We start from the raw sequence: 19,556 nt of genomic DNA on the forward strand, positions 1-19,556 counted from the left end.
AGGAGTCTCTGCCCTGTCTAACAGGGATCACTGAGTAGTAAATAATGGAAATATTATATTCTGGCATCTGTGAAAAGGGATAAAACAAGGAAAGACAGTAGAGCAAAGAGGAGACTCAGGAAAGCAGGACATGGAGGGAGAAAGCACTGAGATCCATCTCCTGCCACCTGGGGAAGCCAGACAAAGAGCAGGTGACTTGTGTGGCCTACTGTGAGCCTGGCAGAACCAACATGGTAGTGGAGAGGAAGCCAGAGAGAGGGGCCATGAGCAACTAGAGCAATAGCCAGGGCTGCTGGGCCTTTCATGCCACAGAGGGTGTGGCTGTCTCTCCCTTCCCCAGGACTCCTGGACAACAGCGATCCTTCCATCGTAGCTGAATGTGTACACCCTGGAGACCTCCTTCAAGGCACACAGAAGGCATTCTACCAATGATTATGCTGGGTAGTTTCCTGAAGTCAATGGCCTGAACTACTGGCTCAGCAGACATGAGTAAGGAGATGCCGGTAATTAATACTAGCCTCTCTTTCCCTGAAAAAATAACAGTTATTCATACTCTTCACTTCCTTGTGTTGAGAATAACTCATTACGGCAAATTTGGGAAACACTTGTAAGTAAACACAGCCCAGAACCATGCTTGTTGTACTTTGGAATCAGCTTTCAACCCAGACGGGCATATATACACATGAAACTGAGAGTCTATAATAAAGCATTGTGTTAGTTTCAATGTATTGGGCCTCCATAAGCACATAGGCAGTGGCAGTATTAGAAGTGTGGCTTTGTTGGAGTAGGTCTGGCCTTGTTGGAGGAAGTGTGTCACTATGGGAATGAGCTTTGAGGTCTCATATATGGTCAAGCCAAGGCCAGTATCTCAGTTCACTTCCTGTTACCTTCAGACTAAGATATAGAATTCTCAGCTCTTTCTCCAGCACCATGTCTGCCTGCAGGCCATCATGACACATCATGGTGATAATGGACTAAACCTCTAACTATAAGTGAGCCACCCCACTTAAATGTTTTCCTTTATAAGTTGCTCTTCACAGCAAAAGAAACTCTAAGACCTAAGACAAGTATATAATATCATTATATATATATATATATATATATATACACATACATATACATACATAAACACACACACACACACACACACACACATATATATATATATATATATATATATATAAATAAAATGTCATAAACATTTCTCCTTTATATACACCTAGGACAAGTACCCAAACCAAAGGCTGGTATTGTGTAATACTGTTTAATGTCATAGAATGCTATGATGACTTATATAAACAACCTCATTGTTAGAAAGGTACACAGGCAGACCATTCTGGGAAAAAAAAAGTCCAAAATCCAGTCTCTTCTGAGAATCTGTAATCTCTTTCCTTAGTCATGGAGGGAGATTCTTCAGGGCTGAGAGAGTCAGTTCAGGAGGACAACAAATAGTTGGGAAGCCATTCAGGAGATAAAAGCAACACAACTCAAAGAGGGCCACATACAGGCAGAGAGGCTGAGGAGGAAGGCAATCTCTTAACTGTAATCCCTGGTAAAATCAAAATGAAGCGTTTAGACTGTCTAACCAATTAGACAAAGAGCTAGCCACACGCCACACAGCACACAGCACTGAAAAAGGAACCACAGTGATGTGGTAGAAGAGAACCTAAGTTCAGTTAGTTTTGGAACAATGAACTTAAGATGTCTTTAGCAAATAAAAACACACAAGAGGCTCTAGAAGAAAGGCCCGGAATATGGAGTTACTTACCTGCTTATGTACATGTATGTATATGTTTGCAGAAACATATGAGACTACACAACTCTGTGTGTGTGTGTGTGTGTGTGTGTGTGTGTGTGTGTGTGTGTGTGTACACATGGAAAAGCACTAGGTGCACATGAATATACAAGATCTATATATACTCTATCTATCTATCTATCTATCTATCTATCTATCTATCTATCTATCTATCTATTCTCAAAGCCCACTTCCAGTGACACACATTCTCCAAGAAGGCCACACCTACTCCAACAAGAACACATCTTCTAATAGTGCCACTCCCTACGGGCCTATGGGGAGGCCATTTCATTGAAACCATCACATTCCACTCTGTCCCCCATAGTGTTGTATCCATTATCATAATGCAAGCTGCATTTAGTCCAACTTCAAAAGTTCTCACAGTCTATCACAGTATCAACACTATTTAATAATTCAAAGTCTCTTCTGGGATGCATGGCAATCTCTTAACTGTAATCCCTGATAAAATCAAAATGCAGATCACATACTTACAATGTACAATGGCACAAGATATACATTATCATTCTAAAGGGAGGAAAGAGAACATAGTGAGGAAATACTGGGCCAAAGCAAGACCAAAAACTAGCTGAACAAACTACAAAATCTGCATCTCCATGCCTGATATCAAACTACTCCTTGGATCTCCAACTCCTTTCAGCTTTGTTGACTTCAACACATTCCTCTCTCTTGGGTTGGTTCAACACCCAATTAGCAGCTTTCTTCTGCAGGTATCCCATGGCTCTGGCATCTACCACATCTTGGACTCTTCAACACAATCCAAGCTTCCCCTTCACGCTTCACACAAAGGCCTCTCGCTTCCCCTGCCACACACTTATCCTCAGTGGCTTTCCTTAGTCATAGAGGGAGATTCTATAACCCCTTTCTTGTATCCTTGACTCTAAAACCAGAACCACCTGGCCAAAGCTGCCAAGTTCTGCTGCTTCCTAGGACTGGAACATGGTCCCCTTGTTCAATTCCACTGCATCACCTTTCTGCTTTTGATGGTTTCCTTCAGTGCCTAAGTTTGGCTAACCTGAAACTTGCTCTGTTGATCAGACTGGCCTTGAACTCAGAGATGTACCTGCTTCTGCTTCCTGATTGCTGGAATGAAAGATGGTACAACCATGCCCAGCCCTAAACTTTTCTTCAATTCCTTGCATAAATTGGAAGTTTAGCTGGGTAAAGTCTTGCCTTAAGGTCACGACTCCCTTTATTCCATTTAACATCAGGTTTTTCTTTAAACTTCTTCCTGGTGCTCCTTTTCTCTTCAAATTGTACATTTTGTATTTTTCCTTGCCCTGTTTGCCCCTTTTACTTATGGATCTGCATAAATGTGACCACTAATAACCAACAGCACAGTTAATATCAAGCTGTCTGGAAATCTCCTCTGCCAAGTCTGTTAATGCATAACTCAACTTAGTCCCAGGCAGATTCTTTTGGATAAGGAAGAAAGCATTCATGTTCTTTGTCAAATATCACAAGAATTGTCTCTAGGCCACATACTAATATTCTTCTCCTCTGAAATCTCCTGAGCTGTGTCCCCACAGTTGAAATTACTCTCAACATCACTGTCTTCCATACTCCTACTAGTATGGCCCATTAGCCACTTAAAGCATTCAACTGCTTTTCTAATCCAAAGTGCTGGAGTCCACATTTTTCCAAACAAAAGCAAGGTCAGACCTATCACCCAGACCCTGGTACCAACTTCTACCTTAGTTATGGTTTCTATTGCCGTAAAGTGGAACCATGACTATGGAAACTCTTAAAAAAGAAAACATTTAATTGGGGCTGGCTTACACGTTCAGAGGTTTAGTCCATTCATGGTAGGAAGCATACAGGCAGACATGGTGCTAGAGAAGGAGACATGAGTTCTATATCTGGATTGGCAGACAGCAGGAAGAGAGAGTTCTACTAGGCCCAGCTTGGCCTCCTGAAACCTCAAAGCCCACCCCCAGTGACACATTTCCTCCACAAGGCCATGCCTACTCACAACAGGCCATACCTCCTAACAGTGCCACTCCCTAATGATCAAGCATTCAAATATATGAGCCTACTGGGGACATACCTATTCAAACCACAGAATACCCCTAACCAGGTGTCTCAGGTTTCTACTGCTGTGAAGAGACACCATGACCACTGCAATTCTTATAAAGGAAAACATTTAATTGAAGTGCTGCCTTACATTTCAGAGGTCTAATCCATTATCATCATGGTGGAGAGCATGGTGGCATGCAGGCAGACATGGTGCTGTAGAAGGAGCTGACAGTCTTACACCTTGCAGGCAACAAAAAGTCGACTGTGACACTGGGAGTAGCTTGGGCACAGGAGACCTCAAAGCCCACCCCCAGGGTGACACACTTCCTCCAACAAGACCACATCTCCTACTAGTGCCCCTCCCTCTGAGCTTATGGAGGCCAATTACACTCAGACTAACACACCAGGCAATGCAGAGATGTGTACTTTTGTGCTTCTAATGGGCTGATGGCAGTTTGAGAACTCTGTGCCCAGCCAGCCTGTAGCCACTCCCAGACTTCCTCTGCCATGTCTTTCCAAATCCCCAACAACAAACCCATTGTCTTCTCTCTTTTCTATTTCCTGATATTTTTCTTTATTATTCCCCCTGTTGCTTTAATTTAATCAATAGCTACCATCAAATAAAAATTCTGCATATGAATTCAGCTGACAGAATACCAAATTAGGCAAAGATTTAAATTAGAAATTTACAATGCTATCTAGAATTTAGATGGGGAAAATGGAATAGCTTAAAGTGTCCTTATTTATTAGATACAAGTTAAGTAAGTTATGATATAAACAAAGAATGAATAATTATATTCAGTGGCCTTGGGGTGGGGTGGGGGTGGGGTTGGAATCTCACAATGAAATGTAAGTAGAGAAAATAGAAGACAGAACTATATATTCAGAATAGCCTCAATTTTTAAAGCACTCTATATGATATACTCTTGCAGTAATTGATGTCCAAGTAAATACATACACTTTAAAAGATAAGCAAATATTATCAATGAAAACTGATGGTTACATCTTGGTAGAAGAATTATAAACATCTGTGATTACTTTATTCATTTCTGAGTGTCTTGCTTTTTTGTAATAAATATCATTTTGTAATGTGAAAAACGACCCAAGCTTTTATAATCTCCTATGATTACAGCAACTAATTCACCTTTGTTGGGGTCTATCAGCCTCTGGTTCATTTTCACTTATTTCTGACAATGATGACAATTAACATTAGCAGGTCATGTAAGATGCAGGGGTTGCTGATGTTGACTCAACACTTGATGTCACAGAGCTGAGCAATAGCTATTCAAGGTTAGAAATATGGCCTATGATAAAAGCAGATGGAAAGGTCTCACCAAGGACCAAGTCACACCTACACACTTTCAGCCAGGGATCCTTCCTCAAACACCTACTTCAAAGTATGGACACAGTGTTGAAGAAGCCAGCCCTGTTAGTTTACCTTTAAACAGAGATAGAGAATAGACATACAACTGTACCAATAGACACAATTCCCAATTGTTTAATTTACTAACAAGGAAAGATGGAACAGACTATGAGTGAATAACTAAGGAGATGAAATGTGGGCTGCAGTTGGAAGTCCCCTCTGAGAAAGTGACATTTAAACTGAGACCTTAGAAGTAACAGTGGATTCTGCTACCCCAAGAGCTCATGGCTATTTGGACAGGAGTTGCAGGAGGCACGTGCAATGACCTGGGAGGGAGATAGATGCATACAACAGGAACCCGTCACAGAACCAGAATGTACTCTAAACAAATGGTTACCAAGGAGCAGAGCTAATGACACATACAGTAATACAACCTGGTACTTCAACAGAACATCATGCTGCCAGGCAGGACCTACTGAAACTCTCCTGTCTCACCTTTGCCTATAACAGCCATTTATCATCTCACTAAAAAATGGCTCATTTACTCAACTGAGCTTCACAGTAGCTCTAGATTGGAAAATACAGGAAACAACCCAGCCCACCAGGCAAGCGACAGTATACAAGAAATCAACTTGTTCTTGGAATCGGCAGTTCACTTTCCATCTACTTTGAAGACAGAAAGCTCACAGGCCTACCATTTAAGGTGGATCACAAACAGAATGATATTCAAGGATTTAAAAACGAGCAAAGAACAGCAAAATCAGTAATTAACACCAATCTCAGCTAATGAAGAAGAAACCCACTTCCTTTAGTTTCCTTCATTACAAGTTCCTAAAGACTGTGTATCTTAATACGCTATTTAAGACAATCTATAGCCATCGTAAAGTTAGGAAATGACCCATAAAAAGGGAGACAACTAAGACCAAGTTGGAGAAGAAACCAGCACTGCAGCAGACTTAACTAGAAAAAACGGCAAGGCTCAATAAAATGAACCAACAGAGATAAACACAGTAAATAACCCTCAAGTACACACAGGCTAACTACCAAATTACCAGCAGCATAAATATTGTCAACAACACGCATAAAGCTCACATGTTCAAGGTCAGCAAGAAAAAGAGAAGCAACTTGCAAAGTAGGAGAAGGTGAAGTGGAAGGGGCAAGAAATGTGTAGCTAGGAGGGCACTGTTCTTCCCAGGAAGAGGATCTTTCCAAAAATGTACAGTATCATTCGAAGGTGAAGATCTCAGCAGGAGCATCCCGAGTTATAACCAGTTTCTATTTCCTGACGCCCCCTCCCTATTGCTGAAAGGGGAAAGTGAACTCCTCTAAGTTCCAACTCATCAGGTGTCCTTAAGTTCCACAAACTGTGCTGGGGACCACCTGACAAACATGTGCTGTGTGTGTCTGGTTCCTGGAAACAGGGTTAGTTTCACCTACAGTAAAGCTAAGGCTGTTACCCTGCTACTGATGACTTCTCACTTTCCAGTACAATGCCAGTTATCTTCTCCAGCTAGTGAAAGAAAAATGAGAAGGGGATCATCAGGAGGAAATAAGTAGGCTTGAAGAAAAGGGGTGAAGAGACAACAGAGCACAGGAGACATGAAAGGGAAAGGGGGGCTGTTGTGGGTCAGAAGATACAGGTAGAAAATGGGGCACACGGGGCTCATAGAGGGAACTGCACCTGTAATGAGTGTGTGTGGACAGTCTTCTTGTCATTCTTGCTTCAATCTGTATTTCCATAGCTTTTAACAGTGTGTTGGAAAGCATCCATTAACAAGAACCAGGAAAAGGAACTACTTCCTTGTTATGTAATAGTTATTAGCTGGTAAGAATTCTTTACCACTATCTTGGTGCTTCTTGATGTTTGCACCCAATCTTAAAACTCTTCCTTCAGATTTGAGCTCCTTCTGGATTTATTTTTTAGAACTCCATTCCTACAGAATGACAACCAGAAGACAGCAAGAATGTGGGAACTACCTTCACTCAGCATTCCAGTACAGGGTGAAACTCAACAACAGTCATAGACACTTGGGTCCTGGGTAATAACCAGGACACTGAAGGAGGGCATGCATTTCAAGACAGCCGTAGTTGTAGGCAGGAACCCCAGCTTCTGCTTCCTGCGACTATGACCTAGAACTGCATCCAGAAAGCTGTACTCACAAGGATATATTCAAGAACTCAAGAAGATTCCTTGAAACTGTTTAGAAGAAAAAGAAACTTCTCGCAGTATTAGCAGATAGGAAATGAAATAATTTATTAATGTACAATCAGATTCTACTCTCTGATCTAGAAATGCCAAGTGTTAAATTTTTCTGCCTTGATGAAGTTACTATGGAGAACACAAGAATTAGTTACAAATCTCTTCAGCCTGATGGCATGTGATAGCTGGAAACTGGACAAGAAAACATTAATCAATAGAAGATAAGTCCAGTAAGACATGGAATATCTACAGTAGAATATCACAAGACTATTAGAAGAGTATAAGAGAGCTATGAAAGGAAAACATTGAATGCCAAAAAAAACCTCCCAAAAAACAAAAACGTTTACAAATTCGGTATGATTCCATCTTGACAAACATAAAAAATATTAGATATCTGAGAAGAAGCACATGACCAGAAAAGGGTAGGGTCCATCACGGCCCAGGAAGCAGGGAGATGGGACATAGTGGTTTGCTGGTTCTGACAGCAGGAGTGAGGGGTGGCTGGTTATACCTTAGCAGCAGTTACAAGGCAAAGAGTATTCTGTAACTGGGGCTTGGCTACAAGTCTCAAGCCAAAGCTCCTAGAGACATACTTCCTCCAGTTAGATCCCATAATATCCCAAATAGGGCTACAGGTAGAACTGACTTCTCAAATATATGAATCTGTAGGGGCATTTCACACTGAAATCATGATGGAGGAGAGAAAAAGAGGCATACTTATAGGGGAGCACCACAGCTAAGAGTACATGGCCACAGTAATTTCTTTTATACTTGTCTGTGATATGAACTTCCTATGATAAATACTTAAAGTTCACTATCTCTCTTCTATCCCCTTCCCTGATGATAGCTTCAGGCCATTTCAGAGTCAGAGGCCTTCCATGCCACCAAGGTATGTGATGGCCTTGGGTAAAGCTCCTTAGGTGGTTCACCTAACGCAGCCCTGACCCTGACTTCTGACATTTTTAGATCTTGCTTGGTTAGAAACTGAGTTGATTCTTCTCAGAATTTAATTATTCAAATTCATCCATTTAAATGGGCTCACCACTGTGCAGCACTTAGAGGAGGCTAATGTGCCAGCAAAAATTTCTTTTATTTTCAATACTGAAATGAACTTGGAAGGTATCTAATTTTGCTTCAAGCACTTTCAAGAAGCTGTGAACGCTTCCGCCTCCTGCCAAATTAGCTGCCTGTTTGCAGTCTCCAGCGAGGTGGAGGAGGCTGAGCAGTCGGCTTGCTTTCTTCTTAAAGACACTGTGCCAGTGAGAAGGAATGTTTCCCCTGCAGGGAAATTATCTGTTGGCAAAGACCCTGGCTGGGCACCTCTCCAAAGTAGAGCTAACTCCCCAAGGAAGCCACCAGGCTGCTTTGCCCCATCCAAAAATTCTCTGGCATTAAGAATCAATGTGTGTACAAATCAGTTTCCAGAGAGCTTGAGATGCAGGCCAGCAGCCGGTTCCAAAACTGGAGGAGAAACTGTGTCCAAGGTGATGTGCCCAGACTGACAGAGGGGACTGTTCATGGATATAAAGACTTGATGTCAAAAAAACACAAACTCCCAGAGCCCACTAAACTCAGATTTTGATTCTATTGTTGCTGTTTGTTTTTAAATATGGGCTAGCTGAAAGATCAAAGGTTGCCCATTGAATAAAAAGGAAAAAAAGAAAAAAGAGAAAGAAGGAATCAACTAACAAACCAGCTTCTTTGAAGACAAGTTGGATCTCACCAGATATGATCATTAGCAAAACAGCCACCACTGTTGGGATAGTTCGGTTCTGTGAGGAGCACTGAGCTATATATTATAAAACTAACTCTCACTCCTCCACTCTTCTAGACGATACCAAAGAAAGCAAGGGATATGTAGATCTGTGATCTTTAAGCAAGCCACCAACCATGAAGGAAGCACTCACTAAGACAGGAGAAGGAGACACACAGGAAGTACAGCATGCAAGGGTCATGCGTAGCACAGGCATCTGGAGATCACTGAAAGACATGCCCTAGATCCTCTTTGCAGCCCCAGATCTCTAGATCGGCAAAAAGTTACTTCCTATGTGCAGAATTTGAAACTAAGCAAGGCATGGGGGGTTCCTGCCTTCAAGAGGCCCAGGCATTGGATGAATTTGGAAAGAGAAGGCATGCATAGAATGTCTACCCAAGGAAAAAAAGGCAAAAATTCAGCTCAAACTGGAGATGGGCAGAAGCCCCTGAGAACGTGATTCCTGGACTAAAAGTTTCCTTAAAAGGAAACTAACCAGAGGAAGCAGATGGAAGGGCTTTATAGAGCTTTCCTAGATTGGGGGTGGGGTGGGGGGGAGTGGTGTTTGTTTTATTCAATTAGACCGAGGGATCACACTGGAGACCAAATCTTGGATGACAGTGATGGGGCTTGGAGGTCACTCTGTGGAAGCTGAAGGACCAGGCCTGATGCTAGGAAGAAGGGCTTGCCCACCAATGAGGCCTCAAGGAACATAATGCTGAGTGTCCACAGGTTCAGGTGGGGTAGAAGTCTAGAGCCCCCTTCCCCAGAGAGGAGGCAGGAATCCTACAGAGTAATCCCAGGATAACCCAAGGGTGGTATATGTAAGACAACACACCATGGTTCTGTAATTCCTGCCAGACTTTACAAGCATCTTCTGCACTTACTAAATCATACCCCAAGGTGACTGAGCCTCTGCCTGTCCTCATCATTCAAGCTCCAGCATAAGGTGGGACAAATGAGAGGCTCTCAAACACCAGGCAGAGGAATGAGTAAACACTCATTTTTCATTCATCATTTTCATTTCATTCATCCACTTTCATTCATCCCACAAGCAAGGCTGAGTGCTTCCTATAGGCCATACAAATGCCGCTGCTGTCAAGTGAACTTTTCCCACGGCGAGTCTGACTGCTGATGGATGACTCAAAACCACAGCCACTACCAGAAGAAGCTCAAGGCCCAGGGCCCAGTTACTCAAAGTTATTCTTATTACTCTAGTGCCTTTGACAACCTGACCCTCCTCCTGTTTGTATTTCAGCTAAATAACTTCCAACCAAAGATTTAAGCCTAAAACTGGAAGTCAACACACTTTCCTTTGTTAAAGTCCACAGACAGTTAAACTGCCAGGACCCATAGCTCCTTGCCTCGCTTGTCTTTCTAGCCCACCTCTCTTCTAGGTTCCTACCACCACTGTCTCATTCCAAGTCCCCATCTCCAACAACCTTACAGCAGCTTCCCAAATGTTATCATTACTCACCCTTCAGAGTGACTCCCAGTGCAAATATAACCTCACTCCTCCTTGGACATGAACAATTTCTGGCCTCAGCACTGCTTGGGTTTTAACACGTGAAATGAGTTGGCTGTAGTCACTGGGAAATCCACACACAGAAGAGACATTGTCATCACCTGTTTACAGTACTTACGGTGTATGTGTGTTTAGCGGAGGGGTATTCCTTTCTCCTCTATTTCTGAACATTTTTTTTTCCAAAATTGGATGGTTTTCAGAAAGCAGAAGGGACCAAGACAGAGTGATGAAAACCACAGTAAGACAGCTTCTTGGATCCACTAGGATGGCTATTATTCAAATGCAGAAATCCTCACACATGGGTGAGGATACAGACTCTGGAAACCTCCCTTACTGGTAAGAATATGAGGATAGCAGAGCCACATGGAAAGCAGACTAGCAATTCACCAAAGCATTTAGAAGGGCTCAAATCAAAGGCTGGAGCAGACATCTGCAGACTCCTGTCCATTGCAGAATTATTCCAACAGCTAACAGTAGAAACAACCACTGGCAGATGTCTATTAACAGATGAGTGGACAAACAAAATGGGAGATTCATGTGCACAGGAATACTACTCAGCCAGAAAACAGGAAGTTCTCACCAAACAGTAAAACCTAAAGGAATTTCCAAAGTGAAATAAACCAATCACAAATGGAAAAAATGCTCTGACCCCATGTGTATGACATGTTTAAAGAAGTAAAATTCATGGAAACAAACAAACAACAACAAAAACAGAAGATTAGTTGTGAGCAGGAAGGCATTATTTCAAGAATGCAGTACTTGTAAAATGAAGAATGTTCTAGAATTTGCCTGCATAGTAACATCAATGCACTTTACTGTGCACTTAAAATGGTTATGATGGTAAAACATAGTAAGTCTGTTTTACCACAGGTACACATAAAAGTAGTTACCCAACATGAAAAGAAGTTACCAAACATGAGTACATAGAAAATAATTCTTGTTTGTGTACTGGGATATATACTTTAAACATACATTCTAGATGAGTTGTTTTGCTTTGTTTTGAGACGGGAGATTATACAGCCCCAGGCTAGCTTTGAACTTACTACATAGCTAAGCCTGGGCCTAAACTCCTGATCCTTGTACATCCATCTCCTCAGTGCTGAGACTGAGGGCATACATTACCTACCAAGCTCCGAGGAAGGTTTCTTAAAGGGCTAGTAAGAATTTATAGATGTAATCTTCATATACAACACTATGTTCATACTTTAGGAACCTGAGCTGTACCCCAAATTTATCTTGGCAAACACAGAAATACAACCCTCAAGAGCAATTCTGTGGGTTTATCAAAGCAAACTGCAAGTGTTAGTGTAGTGCTAGGCTTCCAGGGACCTTGCTCGCTCCATCTGGGCCTCACCCTGATGGCTCCCCTCCTCTCTTCCTCTCAGCATTAGTCCCTCTGCACAGCGCTTTGGAAAGTTCTACTTTTCCTGCAGTGGGACCAACCTCCTCAGCTGGTGACATCTCCTTCTGCAAAGAGTCAGGGCCCGGCAAAGACCCAGTTCCCCTGGAAATCAGAGTGAAATCTCTGGTACAAAGTCAGGCAGTGATTCTGAGTCTTTGGAAGGTGGATGATGAGGACTAAGTCTTCAGTTAGCATTCTCTGCCTCTCTCTTCTCCAAGAAAGGTTCTCTCTTCTTACAGGCTGGGAACATTACGATCTCCACTACAGAGGAGAAAGTTTACTTAAGACTCCTTGTAATCCTGCTATTCACTCTGTGACAAGAACTCTAGTTACTTAGTTCAGAGTGTGAGCATTTTATGCCATTGAGAATGAGAAAAACTACACAAGAGACTGGCACCAATGCAAGGAAATAATAATTCGACTTCCAAAAAGAAGACAAATGGTTCTCATGAATCAAACTCTCACAGATTCCAAGGTACTGGCTGCAGGTGATGTCAATCCTAATAAAGATTTCTGCTGGAAGCCACAGGACCTCTGGTTTTCTATGTCACCCAACACATTAGGGAATGGCTATCCAAAGGGGGCGTGGCATCAGAAAGAGAAGCCTTCCTAGGTACATCATGTCACAGTAGTCCTTTCCCACTAGATCCTAGGGAAGGCTGCAGACACAGCCATCTTCTGCTCTGAACTGCATGCTGTCTTGCACTCATTCTACATGCATTGCCATGACAAGCCTGTGTTCCCAGGCTCTCCATAGAGAGCTGGAGGTCTGGTACTTAGCAGGCTGTCAGCACACAGCAGATCCTCAGCAATACCTACTGCTTGGAGGGAGCATCACAGCCTGAAGTTTTTGTCTGAGAAATGAGCATGCTCTGAGTCCAAGCTGTGGATTATCTGGAATTAAACAACTCTTTAATGAGGGCCCAGGTACTAAACATATTTCTTTCAATGTTCTTCTAGCTTAATTTATGCTGAGAGTATTTATACCTGCAATATAAAAAAGAGAGAGAGAGATGGTAAAAACAGCATGGCTATAGCTTTAATTATGCTTCATTTTGCCCACTTGCTAGAGCCAACAATTTCATAATGAGGTGTCTGCCTTCCCATAAGTCAGAGTAGGCAATTTTTCTTCAATTATATTTAATTCATGGGTAATCACTCTTTGCAGCAGGTTAGCAAGTACAGGGGACTGGGAACCAAGGAGAAGGAAGGTATGATGAAGTATTAAATAATTTTATTTGAATTTGTACCAACAAGTATTACATGAATGTGTCTGAAGCCAGGTGAAGAGGATGCATCATGCTCATATCAGAAGCATCCAGAAGCCACCAGCTGTAATTCAACCGAAAACATACTGTTTCTCACTTGGGTTTCCTGACTGCCTTTGCTTACTTCCCCATTTTATCATAAGACATTCCCTCCCTTCTACCACCTTTTGTCAGGGATCAGAACATGACCTTGAGATTATTTAAGTAACTGCATTATCTCTGGGTTGTACCACTTTGCACAGTATGTCTTATCTCAATAATTATAATGCCCATGCCCAGGGAAATTAATAAAAACATAACCAAAATTAAAAAACCCTAGAGGACTCAGATGTTTTACTAAAATTTCAATCCGAAACTATTTGCTAAGTTATTGATAAAGTAAGTCAAGACCCTTGAGGTCACAAAGCTTCCAACTTAACAAGACAGATGCTCATGTTGACAGAATTCTTATCACCTGTCCACCTGTAATCATCTTCCTTGTCTGGCCCATTACAGGAAAGTGTACAACATCTGTCCCAGAAGTTTACATCTGAGACCTGGACTCTCCCCTTACCCCCTTGATTTCACTTTTCTATATCTCTATGGCTAAAGCCCAGACTCATGCCACCATTATCTTTTATATGGTCTAAACAAACAGCTTTCTTCACAATATCCTGATTCTACACTACAATTCCCATAGTAAGTAAGTGCCCTTCAGGTTACTGTCCCAACTAAAGGCTTCTCCTGTTTGCCAACACCACTCCCTGCAGTGCCCCCCATGGGCCCACACAGGCTGCCACCGACTGCCCTCACCTCCCTTGCATCCCCCTTCTTCCTGTACTCCACTTACTCTGGTCCACTTTCCAGTTTATGATTTTGAAGCATTTTGGTTCCCTTCTCTTTTATCTGGGATGTTTTCCATTCTTCCCTTGTGTTTTCTGAGTGTCATCTTCACTCCATTCAAGTCTTAGATCTCCTACCCAGGAAGTTCTCCCTGAGCACTCCTGCCAAACACTGCCCCAAAGGCATCACACTTCATTTCACCTTTACCTCTCTGATCTTCCAGTCACCCACAGGCTGATTCTCTCCTCCAGCTGGCATGGATATCAAACATTGCCAATACCAAAGGCCCCTGCTCTAGAGTCTGGTTGATAGTAAGTTCTCAGAAGGAGTTTGCTGAAGGGTGGATTGTCACCACAAAGAATAATAAAATAGTGATGACAGAAATGCAGCAGTGTGTGCTGAACAGGGACATTTCATTTGATGACAGCTGAGACTAGCCTGCAGAATGGGTTCATCTGGATGGTGCTTTGCAGGAGCAGGTGGCAGGAAGAACAAGTACCAGCCCCTGGAACAAGCAAAGTCACAGCTCCCATGGCACAGGTTATTTCAGATAGAGCTGAGTCACAGTTACAACCTGAAGGCCCAAAACTTGCAGTTATGTACTGAGATGTGCCAAGATACAACGGGATGGATGTGCCAGGTGCCAGGTTGCACTGAGGTGCACTGAGATGTGTCAATATGTACTGGTAGTGGGGATGCTGAGTGACGATAGGGAGTCACTTGATGTGACATTTTAGTTGCAGACACAGGAAGTCAGAAGAGTTTTGAGGAATGCCATTTTATCAATACTGGGGAAAAAAGTGAACTTCAAATCAATTAAAATACAGTAACACTTTTAATAGGACTACATATTCTACATTTTATGGACACAATTGAGAGAACTCAACACCATACATATGGACACAAAGGAAAGAGAGCTAGAGACCTGAGCAGAGATTACTTTTTTTGTTTTCAAAGCTAACAAACTAAGTTTCCAAATGGTAGCAAACTAAAGGGCTCCACTGTACAGAGGACGGGGAAAGGTGTGCCGGATTCCAGGGATAACCGCGTCTTCAACTGGGCGTCTATTTGACTAGACAAATAGTACTTAACAAATGGGATCACAGTATTGATATCAATGCCTAGGACCAGCATAATATATTAAATGATGTAAGCCAGGAATGATTTCTTCTAGCCACCATACAAAGCAGCTGAGAAAACCATTACAAATCCTAAGAACTAAAAGTACTCATGCCTTCAGAAAGACTGCCGAGTCAGTGGCCTGAGAAGATTCTTGTATTTTGGGGTCTCACTAACATTTGCCTTATTTTAAGACAATTATTTAATGAGCATAACTTCCTTATGCATAACATCACACAATATGAAGTTTGAAAGGCTGAGTGGTGAAGACAAAGCTGGACACCATAAAATAAACTGCTTGGGTTGCCAGAAATCCGCAGACCCTGTGTCTCACCAACTGGCTTTCTTTTTACTTTAGCTCGTAACACAGGATCTGGGCTTTAGCCTGCTGGTCTCCAAAAGGAACAAGGCAGAGATGTGATTGAGGGTGCTTCCCAGGACAATGAAGCAACAATTCCTTGGAGGCATCTGCTTTCCGCCACAGAGAGTACTGACTGGACCTCAAAGAGCAGTCACAGGCCATGGCCATGGCAGCAGGGCCCCAACTGGAGTCGGGTTAGGACTGATGAAGTGAGAACAAAGTCCAGGAGTCAGACAGACCTGGACAAAACCACAGCTCTAACTCATAAACCACAAAGTAAATGCCAAACAAAGGACAGCTCCAGAAGACATCCCTGCGAGTTTCATTTCACTCCTTCAGCTCATTATTTTATGCGAGATGCTCTTGGTAGGAAGCATGAAATAGTAGAAGCTCAAAACTGGGGAGTACCCAAAAGTGTTCATCTGGCTCTGTGTTTCCAGACGTTTCCATTATCACTGCCATCTTACTGATGAAGTCACCAAGGACTTGAGCACTTAAGCTAACAACTCAAGGTCACCCAGCTGCTAAGCTCATTTAAAATGCTCTCATTTGTGTCTTTAGCCATCCACTGATGTCAGAAAGTAGTGAAGATAATTCTCTGGGCTATGGGATGTCCTAAGATCAAGGCTGCCTCTGTTATTACAGATAATTTATAAAAACAAGATAAAAGCATTTAAGCCAAAGGGATCATGCACTGAGTAATCAAAGTGCCAACTTAAAATATTAGACAGTTATGAAAATGATAATGAAGCTTGTAACCATCTTTGCTAATGCTTATTATGTTGTTAAGCAAAAAAATCAGAGAACATAATCCCATTTGTACTGTGATTATAACTAAGTACAATTATGTATATACAGCACCGGCTGGAAAGAAACTTGGAAGATGACTGCGGTTGATATGCTGAGGAGGTGCCCTTGCCCAAGCTTTATTACCATCAAGTGACTATAACGTAGTTGGCACCATAAATACCATCACAGTACTAATCACATGGAAGACGCATTGCTGTTCACTCACCCAGGGTTATACAACATGACTGCAGACAGGTTCTCACAGGACTTGGAGAGGTCGGTCATAGACAAGCTGAAGGAGGACAGAAGGCCACTCTAAGAACAGAGACAGGGCAGACTGGTTACCTTAGTGGGTATGAGATGGCCAGTGCTCAGCATCCATTGTCTTCCACTAGTGACAGGCAATGAGATGCACACACTCATGTGAATGCTTAATATCTGGCAGATGAGGGACAGTCAGACCCTTATGTATCAGAAACTACTTAAAATTATTTATTTATTTTACATCCTGGCTGCTGTTTCCCCTCCCTCCTCTCCTCCCAGTCCCTCACCCCCCCCATCCCCTCTATTCCCACCTACCAATCCATTCCTCCTCCTTTCTGTTCAGAAAAGGCAGGTCTCCCACAAACATCAACAAAACACGGCAGATCAAGTTGCAGTAAGACTAAGCACCTCCCCAAGTATTAAGACTGGGCAAGGGGACCTAGTATGAGGAGTAGGGTCCCAAAAGTCAGTAAAGGAGTTGGAGAGAGTCCCTGTTCCCACGGTTAGGTTCCCACAAGAGGACCAAACTGCACAACTGTCACATATATGCAGAGGGCCTAGGTCAGTCCCATGCAGGCTCCCTGGTTGTTAGTCAGTCTCTGTGAGCCCATATGAGCCCAGGTTAGGTGATTCTGTGAGGTTTTTTGTGATGTTCTTGACCCCTCTGGATCCTACAATTCTTTCTCCTTCTCTTCTGCAAGATTCCCTGAACTCCACCTAATGTTTGGCTGTGGGTCTGCATCTGTTTCCATTAGATGGTGGATGAAGCCTCTCTGATGACAATTGGGCAGTCACCAAACTGGTCACAGGAGAGGGCCAGCTCAGGCTACATATCGACTATTGCTAGGAGTCCTATCCAGGGTCATCCTGGTAGGTTCCTGGGAGATTCCCTTGTGCCAGGTTTTTACCTGACCCCGAAATGGGCTCCTTTATTCACCAGGCATTTCATAGCTAAGAAAGCCTCCTAGCTACGCTGCATTGAAGTTTGGGAAGAGGTTAGAAATTCTATCTCTGCTGCTTTCAACGTTCATATTTACTGAGTGATAGAGATAAAGGCATAGGTGAGGAGAGGTCTAAAAGGTTAAGAAGTGGTCTATTCGCTTCCAAGAAAAGCTGTTGGCAGACAGGTTTTCCCCATCTCTCTCTGGAACCATGTCTAAAAGGGAGTGTCTAGAGTGTCCCTGGGCTGGAATGGGCAAGAGGGTTTACTGGCTGGATCATCAGTCCTGGATTAGTCTGAGGGGTGTAGTTTTGTTCTCATTTTCCATCAAAGGACCTGGCAGCCTTGGGAAGCCCTTATATAGGAAGAAGTGGCATGAGATACTCTGTCACTTGGTGGTTAGAACAAAGGCTTCAGGCTTGCAGGTCAAGACTGAGGTCGTGGTTGCCCATCTCCTGCCCTTACAGCCTGTTATGGAAAGTCTGTCTTACTCTAATTTCCCACTCAGTTACTTGTGAATTGGGGTGGTAACAGCTGCTGTACAGATATCATGGCAGAGTCTCTGCATACATTGAGCACAGTTCCCAGCTCATGAAAATGCAAGCTGTAGTTTTTACTGTCTTCAGCAGTCTAAGGAAAGGCCATGGTGCAGATTTCTTTCCTTCTCATTCAATGGTCCTCTCTTTCTGTGGGCTTCAGCCTTCCTCCATCATTATAAGACCTCTGAATGGCCCCATTCAACCAAGCCCATCTCTCTCAATGGTCCTAAACTCACCCCACTCCGTCTCCTACCCAAGTGAAAAACACAATTTACTATGGCAGACTTGTGGTAAGAGTGATTCAGTGCTATGTTACTTAGACAGATTCTGGAAGATTCAAGTCACTACTCACTCAATGCCACACAAAGCCTGGCTCTTCAGGGGATGCATAGACTAGCAAGAAAGGTCTAAAAGGAACAGCTTTTTCTTGTGAGCTCTGGACTCTAGTTGCTGGTTCTCCTACTGCTGTGGGATGGTCTGTATGTCAAATGTGTTGCTGATTGGTCAATAAATAAATCACTGATTGGCCCGTGGCCAGGCAGGAAGTATAGGCGGGACAAGGAGGAAAATAGAGCTGGGAAGTGGAAGGCTGAGTGGGGGAGACACTGCCAGCCGCCATGATGACAAGCCGCATGTGAAGATGCCGGTAAGCCACAAGCCATGTGGCAAGGTATAGATTAATAGAAATGGATTAGTTTAAGCTGTAAGAACAGTTAGCAAGAAGCCTGCCACGGCCATACAGTTTGAAGCTAATATAAGACTCTGTGTTTACTTGGTCGGGTCTGAGCAGTTATGGGACTGGCGGGTGGCAGAGATTTATCCTGACTGTGGGCCAGGCAGGAAAACATTAGCTACATCCTACTCCATCATCTGACAGTAAACAAACCACCTGGAACCACCTGGTTATAGAGCTTCCTTTCCCTAGGCTTTAGTCCAAGAAAGTAAAATGGTAGGACCTAGGAGACTCCCCCACCCCAGATGGGGTCAGCCCCCACATTCTCACCTTCCTCTTCTCCCTGAGCTTGGCAGCTTCCTTTGGATGGTTAAAGCGGAACATGTTGGTTCTTCCCAAGAGTATCACAGCACCTGGAACACATAAGAACGACAGCAATGTGATGTCAGTGGTAGGCAGTGTGGTCAGCTGGCAACAGCAGAGCATGGACTTCTCCTTCCAGTGTGTTAGAAAATAATAAAGAATGCTTCAGTCTCAAAGGCCCATCTATGGAAGCTAATTTTAAACCAGCATGTACCTTTGTTTTTACAGCTGGGTGTCACAATATTCAAAACAACCTAGGCAGAAGTGATGAATCTAAGCATTATAACCTATTATGAGATTTTAAACTTAATATGCAGATAATTAGACTTGTGATTATTTGGAAGAA

The 19,556-nt window shown here is 42.9% G+C and overlaps 1 protein-coding gene across 5 annotated transcripts in view; it reads right to left on the bottom strand.

Annotated features, from left to right (window-relative positions):
- Kif16b (kinesin family member 16B) overlaps nucleotides 1–19,556 on the bottom strand; it is a 279,659-nt gene that overhangs the window by 110,884 nt on the left and 149,219 nt on the right. For all 5 annotated transcript variants that reach the window (XM_052723316.1, XM_052723317.1, XM_052723315.1 and 2 more), the window contains exons 16-17: nucleotides 19,178–19,260; nucleotides 16,658–16,746 (exon numbers count right to left, since the gene is read on the bottom strand). In XM_052723316.1, coding sequence (XP_052579276.1) covers nucleotides 16,658–16,746; nucleotides 19,178–19,260 — 172 coding nt within the window. The remainder of the gene's footprint in view (nucleotides 1–16,657; nucleotides 16,747–19,177; nucleotides 19,261–19,556) is intronic.

This window comes from Peromyscus californicus, unplaced genomic scaffold (genome assembly GCF_007827085.1).
Source record: "Peromyscus californicus insignis strain IS unplaced genomic scaffold, ASM782708v3 Scaffold_7__1_contigs__length_154581171, whole genome shotgun sequence".
NCBI classification, from domain to species: domain Eukaryota; kingdom Metazoa; phylum Chordata; class Mammalia; order Rodentia; family Cricetidae; genus Peromyscus; species Peromyscus californicus.